The 13,188-nt window shown below is 41.2% G+C and overlaps 1 protein-coding gene across 1 annotated transcript; it reads left to right on the forward strand.

The window, feature by feature from the left end:
• The first annotated feature begins 451 nt into the window (after window positions 1–451).
• On the forward strand, window positions 452–10,514 carry LOC110083036 (patched domain-containing protein 3). Its single transcript, XM_020801148.3, has 4 exons — window positions 452–1,765; window positions 2,809–2,930; window positions 5,060–5,205; window positions 6,576–10,514. Exons 1-4 carry the CDS (start codon window positions 998–1,000, stop codon window positions 8,171–8,173), a joined length of 2,634 nt encoding a protein of 877 aa, XP_020656807.3. The 5' UTR covers window positions 452–997; the 3' UTR covers window positions 8,174–10,514.
• The last annotated feature ends 2,674 nt before the right edge of the window (window positions 10,515–13,188 follow it).

Raw genomic sequence — 13,188 nt, forward strand, 5'->3', positions numbered from 1 at the left:
CAGAAAATTTAATTGGTCCAATATGCTCCCTCAGATAACTGACTAGAGCCAATTATTCGGCACCTGCTTTTTATAGTAGCTTCACATGGCTTCTGGTTTGATGCCAGGCAGAGATCAATGTCCTGGCTATTTATTTATTTAAAGTATTTACTAATCATTTTCCAACCCGGGGGGGGGGCATGAAAACGTAATGCAAAGTCAAAGCAATGCCTTGGGCCACGCTCAGCAAGTGATATGAAAAACAAGATTCTAAACAATTTCAAAAACCATTTTTAAAAGCCCTTTAGAATAGTGCTGTCACAAGATCAGCAAGAAATGCCCTCATCCAGACTTCTCTTTGAGATTTATTTTTAGCAGACTAAAGTTTGGCAACATGTTATCATTTCAATTTACGAGATCGAAGCGGCCAGAGGAAGTTTTACACTTGCAGTTCGAATCGAAGCGCCCGCAGGTGGCGCGGCTGAACCAACGCTGCAAGAGGGCGGCTTTCTTTCCTCCCAATTACTTCCTTTTATTACAGGCCGGAGTGACTCCGTTAGAAAAATAAATAGATGAATAAAAACGAGTAGGGGAGGGAGTTGTTTGAAAAACAGGTGGCAACTGAGGGGAGCAGAGGCTTTGCGGAGGACAGTCCTGGCGCTGAGTGTGTGTATGCATAGTCTCCCTCCCCCCCTCCCGCTTTTTGCCCCCTTTTCCGCTCAGAGAGAGGCCACACCCGGGCTCACTTTCACTGCCGCCCCATCTCTCTTCGGCTCTTTCTTTTCTCCCTTCTGGGGCGTCTCCTCCTGCTCGTTCCGCAGAGGGAAAAGCCTTATCGACTCTTTCAGTCAAGGCAAAGTAGTAAAACGCCGGTTTGAAAGGGGTTCGATTTAGCCTTGCCAATTATACACGGAGGGAAAATTATTTCGATCCCACTTAGTTTTATAAACGGAGAAAATCTCAGGGGAGTTGGCCGCGTAGAAAAAGAAAGAGAAAGAGAAAGGGGAAAGAGCAAGCGATGCCGCGGCGGGGCTGCCGCACGGACTGCCTGGAGCGGCCCCTGTCGCGGGCGCTGCGGGCGCTGGGGGCCCTGGTGGGCGCCCACCCGTGGCCCTTCCTGCTGCTGCCCTTGGCCCTCTCGGCCGCCCTGGGCTCCGGCTTCGTCTTCCTGCGGCGCCGCGAGGCCAAAGACCTCGAGGGCCAGTTCACGCCGGTCGGGGGCCCGGCCAAAGGCGAGCGCCGCTTCGTCCAGGCGCGCTTCCCCACCGACGACGCCCGGCGCTTCTCGGCCGAGAGACTCGCCACCGAGGGCGCCTTCGCCTCTTTCATCGCCGTGGCCGCCGGAGGGAACGGTGACTCGCTCCTCACGAGGGAGGCCTTCGCCCAGCTGCTGGCGCTCGACGCGGCCGTGCGGGGGCTCCGGGCGGCGGCGGGCGGGCGCGCCTTCGAGGACCTCTGTGCGCGCAGCAGCCAGGGCGCCTGCAGCAGCCCCAACCCGCTCCTGGGCGCCGCGCAAGGCCAGGCCGCGGGCATAGAAGCGCTGCTGCCCGGCCTCACTTTCCCGCTCTTCCAGGGGCGCCTTTTCCTCGGCTTCTTCCTGGGGGGCGTCACGCTCGGCCCCGGAGACGGACCGGCGCGCCCCCTCCTGGCCGCCAAAGCCCTGCGCCTCGTCTACTACTTGCAGGAGGACGACGCTCAAAGGCGAGAGGACAGCCGGCGATGGCTCGACGCCTTTCTGGACCGCATCCCGGGCGTCCTCGACTCCTTGAACTTCTCCTCCGTCCGGGTAAGCGCGACCTGGCCCGCGACCCCCTCACGATTTAGGAGACCCGGCAGGTCCGCCCCTCACTGTCTTTGATAGTGGTGAAGTAACCTGGTAGATTTATGCTCCTGAATAAACTGATGGCCAACCTAGGTCCCTTTCAGTACAGTATTAACATCCCTTGTTGATGATTTATGGGGTCAATTTTGATGCGTGTTCTGCTATGACTTAAAAAAATAAATCTTTCTGCCTTTCCTCGGCATTGTAAGCTCAGTTTCCTGTTGCACCTTTATTTGGGGGCGGGAGGAGCGAGTGGGGGCCCCTCATCCAGGAGCTGAGGCACCTTTGCAATCGCTGGACAGGTTGAGGGCCGGTCTCTTCCCAGTCCCGTCGTTCAGTCGTGTCCAATTCTTCGTGACCCCATGGACCAGAGCACGCCAGGCCCTCCTATCTTCCACTGCCTCCCGGAGTTGTGTCTAGCTGCAGCATTAATCCGGGAGGGAAGCCTAGTATTAAGTAGCTTAAGCACGTCGGGTATTATTTCCCCGATGGAATTGCAGAGAGGGGCTGTCGCACCGTCGCTGTCTCCTTCCTGGGGCAGAAACCTGTCTGTGTTCCTTTTGCTTCCTCCCAAGGCCAGATCGTGGCCTGAAGATGGCCCTAAGTGGCCCTTATTTGGGCCACTGCAGATCCTCCACGGACCCTCCTCTCTGTGTGCAGCTGGCACCTAGGGACTGCTTTGAACAACATGCAAGGCGCCTGTCAATGTTATGTTGTGATTTTTTTTAATTTTCAAACCAAGCAAGAGAAATTAATAGATGGCCATAAGGCAGGCATTTCTATGGAGGGAATTTAGCCCAACTTTGGAAGTTCTGGGTAAATTTTATCTTGTTACATTGGGGAAATCTCTGAACAAACAGGTAAGTGTATCTGTTAATTGACAGAGTATTTTTCAGCCCTGTCTATTAAATACTGTAGTTGGAAACATGAAGAGAGAACTTTAAGGTTCATATTATAAAATAAAATATTTACCAGGTTTATCCTTCTTCTTTCCTACACCCTGGCAGGTGTCCTATTTCACCTCATTGTCCAGACAGGAAGAATTTGACAAAAATTCCAAGGATGTGATCCAACTGTTTTCCATCACATATTTTTTAACAATCTTCTTTTCAATTATATCATGTTCAAGGTAACTCATCCACCCTTTACATTTGGGAGAGGGAGGGACTTTTTCATCTTATGGGGACTTTTTCTCTTTAGTTAAAAAACCTAACAAGTTCTCTGCTGCAGTTCTGTCGATTAAATGTACTAATCTTCATGAAGTATATGAGTGGCTTTCAAAAAATATGGAAACAAATGAATACCAGTCAGTTGCTGAACATCAAAATTTATTTTTTTATTTATTTATTTGAATTTTATCTCATCTTTCTTCTCAAGAACAAAAAATAAACAATTGATGGACATGTTTGGGGCATAAATTTTTAAATTTTAATTGTACTTTAATCGTTTTATCTTTTTATTGCATTCAGTAAAGACATTCAGACATTAAAATTGTTGTAAGCTGCCCAGAGAACTTTGGGTAGTGTGGGTGGCATATAAGATGAATGAATGAATGAATGAATGAATGAATGAATGAATGAATGAATGAATGAATGAATGAATGAATGAATGAATGAAATGAAATGAAATGAAATGAAATGAAATGAAATGAAATGAATGTGCAATCAGTGCAATTATACACTTAGGCTGCAGCCCAATACACTGAAGTATGAACTATAGTGAAACCAGAAGAAACATGCTTATTTCTCCAGATTCTTGAGAACCAAGCAGGGAGAGCAGCACATCCCAGAATTTCATGAACTCAGCATGGCTTACTAAACAGAGGACTTGATTGCTATTTAGCTGGTGTTTGGCCTGTGTCAAGACCAGGGGTAACTTGTGGACTGAGATGAGAATTTGGGCAGGGGGCGGAACATCCTCCCTGCTCTAGTCATAACCCATCCTCAACTGAGATACATATTTTAGTTTTTCATGTTATAGCCATGTTAGTCTCTGCAAGCATTTCAACAAGTAATACAAAGCAAAGCAAAAAAAATGCTCAGTGAAAGTTTACTTTAAAATATAGCAGTTAGTATTCTCGAAGGCTTTCACAGCCAAGATCCGATGGTTGAAAAACATCCAGAACACGGCCAAACAGCCCGAAAAAACGACAACAACCATAACAGTCTTTAAGATGCCACAACATCTTTTTTTTTTTTTGCTTTTATGTGTCTGTATGTTTCTTGCTGATAGAGAATTTAGAATAGGGAACATTGCCTTCCTACCAAATTTGAAAGTTTGTGACATTTCATTATGGATCTGCTTTGCACCTTTCCCTTGGAGAAACAGGAACTTGATAATGGTCCTATGCTCTTCCACAGTGAACTTTTCTGGAGGTGCCGCCATGTTCACTTTGGACCAGAAAATGAAAGTTAAGTTAAAATCATAGGCAGTTGATTTTTGCACCGTTGAATATAGACAAATTGGTTAATATATCCTGCAATTTATAGCTTCTGTTAAGGGAGCTCAATTTTTTCAAGGTAAGGCTCAATACTTATCAGCAGCCCCTCATACAGCCTTGTAGGAAATATGGGCTTGTTTAAAGGTGAAGGAAATATTTGCCCCATTTCACAAAGGTAGATAGTTCTAAGAAAGATAACATTATTCAGGACCAAGAAGGAGTGCCTCACTAAGAAAAGCAGGTGACATTTTCCCATGAAAACTATGGAGAGATAGATGAAAACCCATAAAGAGTCCTGTATCACCCTAGACAGTTACATACACGATCTGAACAGCAAACCGTCAACATGGGAGCCACACCTTCAACAATGCAATGTTTTCTATGTGTACAGTGGCATGATAGATTTGTGAGAATGTTTTTTAAAATGAAAAAAATATATAAATGATTATACTTCTACGTTATATCTTATTTTTCTTAAGTATGTATCTGCATATGGTATTCTACATTTGTACAAAATGAATTAACACATCTTCAGTGAATGTCAATGTCCAGTTAGCTTTTTTTAAAAAAATACACTTTACAAGCTGTATTAGAAAAAGAAGACTAATGTATGACTTTAAAGACTAATAATTTTATTTCAATATAAGCTTTCTTGGATCAGACATTGGTATCCTAAACATGACCAGTATTATTTTTATGGCCAAATGATACAGATAAAATGCAGAGTGACATGGTTCATTAACGCAGAGATGTGACTCTTTTCTCTTGTCAGCATGGTAAAATAGATCAATGTGGCTACTTCTTTGGAATTTTTACAGGCTAGACTGTGTACGAACGAAAGTGTGGGTTGCAGCATTTGGAGTGTTGTCGTCTGGTTTATCTGTGCTCAGCAGCTTTGGATTATTGTTCTTTTGTGGGGCACAGTTTGTTGTTACTGCTGCGAATGCACCGTTTCTTATACTTGGTAAGTGAGAAAACAGATATTAACATTTCATTTCTCTTGAGCCTTGAATATGTGCGTCTATATGTTTTTTCCCAAATTATTCATGGGCTACATAAGTGAAAGGAAGCACACTGTTCCCTGGGGGAATCAAGCCCTAAGCCTTGAAATAGTTGTGTGGGATAATTAAATGGCATCACAATCTGAAGCTGTCCTCAAGTCCATTTCACTAGCCATGCTAATATTTCCATGCTATTTTCCAAGTAGAAATCAATGGTGGGGATGGTGCTTTTTAACTTTTTGATGAATTTTAAATTATGGCTATTATTAACTAATGTTACAAGCTTTTCTTCTCAATCCTATCACTTTACAAAAGCTTAAGGTTTATAGTTGTGCCTTTTACCCAAGTGAATATGAAAAGTGGAGACTATAGGGCGAAAACGGAGATTTTCTAATATCCCCCCCTTAAATAGGACTAGTTTATGGCTTGATCTTAGAAACTGTTTCTCAGGAAATAAGTCAAGTGAACACAAGTGAAACCCATGCTCTAGAGCAGTGGTTCTTAACCTTTGTTACTCGGATGCTTTTGAACTGCAACTCCCAGAAACCCCAGCCAGCACAGTTGGTGGTGAAGGCTTCTGGGAGTTGCAGTCCAATGCTCCTGAGTAACCCAAGGTTAAGAACCAGTGCTCTAGAGGCAAAATATTCCTCTTCTCTAGGATCATTAATCACTGCAAGTTTTCCTTTCTCCCAATACAGATCAACTGGGCTGACATAGTAAAGTAAATATGTAATTAGGAAAAGGACTGTGTTAGTGTAACTGTGGAAATTAATGAATGAATTTCACAGAGTTACATTGGTCCTCCCAACCAGCTCCCAAATAGGCAGGGTCTTGTCCCTCTTCTTAGATTTCGGTGGAATTTATAAAGCTATTACAGTCACGATTCCACTCTTCCCCTCTGGGGAGGAGGACAAAATCAATGGCAAGCACACAATTTGTTTCACCAATAAAATTAGCCACATTATACACACACTAGAGTGAGTATTATACTCTGGTATTTACTTCAGGCAAAGTACAAGAAGAATGCATCCATGTTCAAATATAACTTTTTGCTTTTAATCAAATATCTCTTCTCTTTTGAGAAAACAGTCTTTAAACAATGATTTTGAAAGTGTTTGAAAGTTTTGGTAGCAGGGGATTGCAAATGAAAGGTTCAAAAACATTACTTTAGCATTTGTGATTCTGCAGAATTTTGGAAGACAAAATAAGGAAAAGATTTGCTGTCTGCACTGTCAATTTTTTTATCCCAATTTTACTGGTTATTAATTATAAAGCATGCTCATTTCTTTTCTTTTGCACTCTTCTCATATCTTTTGTTGTTCCTGTTGTTTAGGAGTTGGTGTTGATGACATGTTCATCATGGTATCCTGCTGGCAACAGACTAAAGTAAAGCGTAGTGTTAAAAATCGGATGGCTGATACCTACGAAGAGGCGGCTGTGTCTATTACCATCACCACTCTCACAGATGTGCTAGCCTTCTATATTGGAATGGCAACTTCCTTCCGATCAGTTCAGTCATTTTGCATCTATACAGGAACAGCTTTTATATTCTGCTACTTGTATAATTTGACATTCTTTGGGGCTATCCTTGCTCTAAATGGTAAACGAGAAGAAACCAACAGACATTGGCTCACGTTCATGAAAGTGAAAGATGAACCTCAAAAATCTCAGGGTCGTCTGTATAATATGTGCTGCGTAGGAGGGTATTTTGATACCTCCACTGAAACAGAGACTGAACATCCCATAAATGCATTTTTTAGAAAGTATTATGGTCCTTTCCTTATGAACATATGGGTCAAGGTGTTTGTGGTAGCCGTGTATCTTGTGTACGTAGGTAGTAGCATTTATGGATGTACGCAGCTTAAAGAAGGGATAGATCTTCAAAACCTAGCTACTGACCATTCTTATGTTATTCAGTATTATGACTGGGAAGATGAATATTTTTCAGAATATGGTCCAAGGGTTATGATTGTTGTTACTGAAAGCATAGCATATTGGAATTCATCTGTCCGTGCAGACCTTGAGAACTGCATCGATGCACTAGAAAGCTCATCTTATGTGGACAAGAATTTATCACAGTCATGGCTGAGAATTTATGAAACTGTTGCCCAACAAATGTCTATAAATATAAATGAACGTACTACGTTCATCAGAAATCTACCTGTCCTGTTTAGAGTAAAACCAGAATCTAGATGGGATGTTAATTATACTACTACGGAGATATATGCTTCACGTTTTTTCATACAAATAGTCAATGTTTCTACTGCAGTTGATGAGCAAAATCTCTTAAACCAACTGAGAGGCCTTGCAGAAGACTGCAAGATACCCCTGATGGTTTATCATCCAAGCTTTATATACTTTGATCAGTACCTTGTGATAGCTCAAAACACCATTCAGAATATTGCTATTGCTACTGGAGCCATGTTAATTATTTCTTTGCTGTTGATTCCCAATCCTGTTTGCTCTTTATGGGTAACATTTGCCATTGCTTCTATCATTGTGGGTGTGACTGGTTTTATGGTCTATTGGGATGTCAATCTTGATTCCATATCCATGATCAACCTTATTATTTGCATAGGGTTTTCAGTGGACTTCTCTGCTCATATTTCTTATGCCTTTGTTTCCAGTGAGAAACCAACTGTGAATGAGAAGGCAGTGGATGCTCTTTATCATCTTGGTTACCCTGTTCTACAGGGAGCTGTTTCTACCATATTAGGGGTGGTTGTCCTGTCTGCAGCAGCCTCATACATCTTCAGAACCTTTTTTAAGATCATGTTCTTGGTGATCTTGTTTGGCGCTGCTCATGGTCTCATTTTTATTCCTGTGTTCTTAACATTCTTTGGCTTTTGTGGCAGGCAGACAAAAAGACAACCGCAAATGGATGACCAGTGCTATAAAAACTCAGCCAATGTTCAAAATTCTATTCTATAACTGCCTCTTGTAAGTACAATTAAAACCCAACAGCCTTCATTTCAACAAGATTCAGATTATGATAAAATCTTTAATTATTATGTAACATGTTAGCTTGTAGATTCTGGTCAGTCTTATTTTACCCGGCCTATAGATACATATCTTAAATTTGTTTTAATAGTTATGTGTGGTCCTCATAACATGCAGCTTAATCCTCATCAACCAGGATTTTTTTAACATTGCTTTGAGTAAGTTTGGGGGTATTTTCTTCTCCCACACAAATTCCAATCTATTGAGACTTAGCAGTAGGGTTAGAGTGTGAGTTACGTTTACCTGTGTTATACAGTGGTGCCTCGCAAGACAAATTTAATTTGTTCTGCAGTTAATGTTGTCTTGCGAAAAATTTGTCTTGCGAAATAGGTTTTCCAGTAGGAATTCATTGAAATCTTATTAATGTGTTCCTATGGGCAAAAAAAAAAAAGTCAGAACAAAGTCAAATTTGGTTTACAAAAGGTTTATTAAGTGCTCTTTAAAGCCATACATATTGTACAGACGATTTAAAAATTTTCAATCAAAAAAATTTAACTTTTTAAAAATCATAGAAAAACATTTAAAAATCAGCAAACATCAGGCAGGAACAAAAAACGGAAAACATTCGTCTTGCGAAACATGGCCATAGGAACATTTGTCTTGCGAGTCATCAACCCCCGTTGCCAAAACCATTTGTCTTGTGAATTTTTTGTCCTGTGAGGCATTTGTCTACATAGAGAATTCTAGAGGCCATGTCAGATAAGGATAATTTACTGATAATTGGAATATATTATTTGCTGCCCTTTCTGGTTTTCCAAAAAACAGCATTGAAGTAGGTTTTTTATTTTGTTTATGGTTTAGGTCCCAATACCTTCCTTGGCTGGTATATGGATATGCTTATGTTCTTAGAAAAAATGTTACTTGGTGTAACTTCAGAAAGAAAATATAACTTGAAGTACTTCTAGTCAGCTTTGGCTGACATGCCAGTTGTTATTCTTCTCTCACACACAGAAAATAAAGATGTGGCTGCTATCAGTGGCTTCTAGATAAGATTACTATAATATATTGTAATGTTTTTCATTACAATTGAAGACAAGCTGGAACCTTCAGTTAGTGCAGAACACTGCCATCCATGTACTATTTATTTTTGTGTTTCTGTTTTTTATCATTATCTATTATTTCAACAAGAAAATTTTATTTTACTTTTTTGATATCTGCAATGGGACTTTGAATGTTACATTTTAAAGGGATTGGTTGTATTGCTCATTGTTTAGCTCTGATTGTGCAAGCAAGTTGTTCCCTTATGTTATTGCTGCTTTGCATTGTTATTATTTATTTATTTATTTATTTATTGGACTTATATACCGCCCCATAGCGCTACAAGCACTCTCCGGGCGGTTTACAATTTTAATTATACAGGCTACACATTGCCCCCCCAGCAAGCTGGGTACTCATTTTACCGACCTCGGAAGGATGGAAGGCTGAGTCAACCTTGAGCCGGCTACCTGGGATTTGAACCCCAGGTCGTGAGCACAGTTTTAGCTGCAGTACAGCGTTTTAACCACTTACCAATGGAACAGTAAAATACATAAAAATGTGGTAACTGCAAAGGATCAGTTTCTTTTTTTCTAGCCTAAGCCATACCATCAGTTATCCATACACCATATCTATTAGCCAGTGTGGACAGACACATAGCTATATTCTTAGAGGAAGACCTGAAGTTCTAAATTCTGTAATAAAGATGTGTCATTCAGTGGCTGAAATCCAGTAGTAAATTACAATTAGAGTAGGCCTATTAATTAGATCAGTGGCAGTTACAGAGTTGACTCACCAAATCTCCGTGGAATCAATGGGCCTATTCTAGTTGTGGCTTGCTAACAAATTTCAGCCACTTACAGTAACTTGAATTTTGCTTACTCTTCCTGATACCACCAGTAGTAAAACTAATTTTTTTTTTTTAGTAAAACTAGAGTGGTCGCAAGACCAGATAGGCAGGATATAAATACTGTAGAATGAATGAATGAATGAATGAATGAATAAATAAATAAATAAATAAATAAATAAATAAATAAATAAATAAATAAATAAATAAATAAATAAATAAATAAATAAATCTAAAGCTAATGTTCTTCTGTGATCTTACACATCCTTATGACTGACTTATAGACAGTTTATAACTCCCTTTGAGATCTGTTCTGATCTTTGAGATCTCAACTCCCTTTGAAATCTGTTCACCAGTAGGTATAACATGGGCTGGATATTGTAATGCGAAGAAACTGGTTTACCATAAGAGAACAACTATTCACGTCTTTCTCTGGGGGGATGTTGACCCTGCCACTTTGCGAAACCAACCACCTCAGAGGGTCTTGGTTCACCAGATGCCCTCCTGAACTTCGTGTCTCTCAGGCTGTTGCCTCCAGAAGTCCTTACAGAAGGACACCCCTTTTGGACAATAAACTCTGTCAGCAATTACCTCAGAGGTTTCCATGGCAATAAGCCTCCTGGGATGCCAATCAGCCTGGCAGAGTGCTTTCCTGGAATGATTTCTTTCTCTTTCTTTTTTTTGCCCATAGAGACATTTTCTGAGACATACAACAAACACTCTCATGCATACTAACCTGACAAATAAGGCAGAAAATCCCACAAACTCTTCCCTCATTCTTGACAATAAAAATACACAGAGAACAAGTTAAACTACTGTACTAATCATTTACAATTCTTGGCTGCCACATAAAATCCACTGTCTGAGAGAAATGCTTCATTGTATTATTAAAGAGCCTTCCCTGATTTCCAAGTTCCTCCTGCAGTACTAAAGTGGAATATTCTGAGGTAAAAAACCTTCAGTCTTTTCCCACCATATGACACTAGAAATAGTCTCCACAGGAGAGATACAGAATGAAACCTCAATAAAGGGAGAGCAAGTTTGAAAGGGAAAGAAAGTGTGTAGTTTGATCACCAGTCAGAAACCAGTCAGGTAATTATTTCACAAAAAAAGGCAGAAATTGTTTGGGAGAAGCAGGACCGACTTCTGCTGCTGCCTCACAATGTTAAATCTTGAGGTGAACACAGAAAATAACCTGTTCTTGACTTTCTTTGGCACATGAGATGCTCTCTGATCAATTTAGACAACTCTTATGTCATACAGGATCACACTGGCATTTTAATAAGTTTTTCTATATCAGAACAAAAAAAGCCATTCCTAAAGAGCAGCCTCAAGTCTTTTCCATGAGGTACGGTTAGTCCAAGTTACAGCGAATGTCTGCAGCAGAGGCATAGCTTGGACAGAGTCACTGCGGCTTTGGCGAGGAGCACTGAAATTGCTGCTGGAAGAGTATGAATTTGCCTACTCCAGACACATATAACATGTCCAGTGACTTTTCAGACAGAAGGAAATACAAAATAGGTTCAGCACAAAATGAATATGGCTGTCATACACTCAGACCCAGACATCCCTTCTGACTTCTCCAACTCCACATGATCAAGCCTTAATCAATAGGGCAGCAAAACCCTAGAGGTGAAAATGTCTAATTATGCCTCAGGCTCAAAGTTATGACTAACATGCCAGAGAGGCCCAGATGGATAATTCCTGCCAAGTACCATTGGTAAGTCCCGCCAACCTAGTGGTTCAAAAGCATGCAAATGCAAGTAGATAAATAGGGACCACCTCGGTGGGAAGGTAACAGCGTTCCGTGTCTAAGTCGCACTGGCCATGTGACCACGGAAGATTGTCTTCAGACAAAACGCTGGCTCTATGGCTTGGAAACGGGGATGAGCACCACCCCCTAGAGTCGAACACGACTGGACAAAAATTCTCAAGGGGAACCTTTACCTTTACCTTACCATTGGTAAGAGATAGCACATCACTTGCAGGAAATTGCCATGGGGATTAAAGGAGAGTGAATTCTTACTATCCAAATTACTTCTGTGTCCCACCAGTGATAGGTGAACCACTGTATTACACTGCAATAGTAACTACGTTATTCTAAGGTAAACTTGTATGCTTGCAGATTGTGAATTAATAAGGAATTTGATATTTTTTCATATTACTGTTCATGAGTCCTCTGCTATTACCAGAGAGCTTTAACTTTATATTCTTATGACACTTTATAGGAAACCATGTCACTGTTTTTGTGCATAATTTTTTAGTCCCCTCCACCACAATGGTCTGCAACATTATTTAAAATATGGGCAGGTTTCAACACCAATTTGTATCTCAGCCATGGTGACTACTGTTTCAGAATTTCAGTTTTGTGTGCCAAGGACATAAGCAAACCTAAAACAGCTCTTATTGTAAACAGATGTTTTCTCATTAGCTGAAATCCTGTTGTGTACATAGGTAAAGGTAAAGGTTCCCCTTGACAATTTTTGTCCAGTCGTGTCCGACTCTAGGGGGTGGCGCTCATCCCGCTCTTCAAGCCATAGAACCAGCGTTTTGTCCGAAGGCAATCTTTCCGTGGTCACATGGCCAGTGTGATTTAGACACGGAACGCTGTTTACCTTCCCACCGAGGTAGTCCCTATTTATCTACTCGCATTTGCATGCTTTCGAACCGCTAGGTTGGCGGGAGCTGGGACAAGCGACGGGTGCTCATTCCGTTGCGTGGATTCGATCTTACGACTGCCGGATCTTCTGACCCTGCAGCACAGGCTTCTGCGGTTTAGCCCACAGCGCCACCACGTCCCATAATTTGCAATTACAACCATGGTAGCTACAATACTGCCAAAATGAAAGTGCTGTCCACAAAATCACTTTTGCCCGCATAGTGTGGGAATCGCTTGACTGCACAATCGAATCTCACAATTTCATGTTGCCTTGATGTAGCCTCAGAAAATTTACACAGTGTAACTTTACACTACACTTGTACAAACAGTATTTCGGCTTTTGGGTAAATATTATGAACAACACACATCATGTGTATGTGTGTGCAAAACTACATATTTTCACCCTTTTGTTTTTAATTGTTTCTTAACTCAAAAATTAATCATAGTTAGACCCATTATTTCAGA

Source organism: Pogona vitticeps, chromosome 6, assembly GCF_051106095.1.
Source record: "Pogona vitticeps strain Pit_001003342236 chromosome 6, PviZW2.1, whole genome shotgun sequence".
NCBI classification, from domain to species: domain Eukaryota; kingdom Metazoa; phylum Chordata; class Lepidosauria; order Squamata; family Agamidae; genus Pogona; species Pogona vitticeps.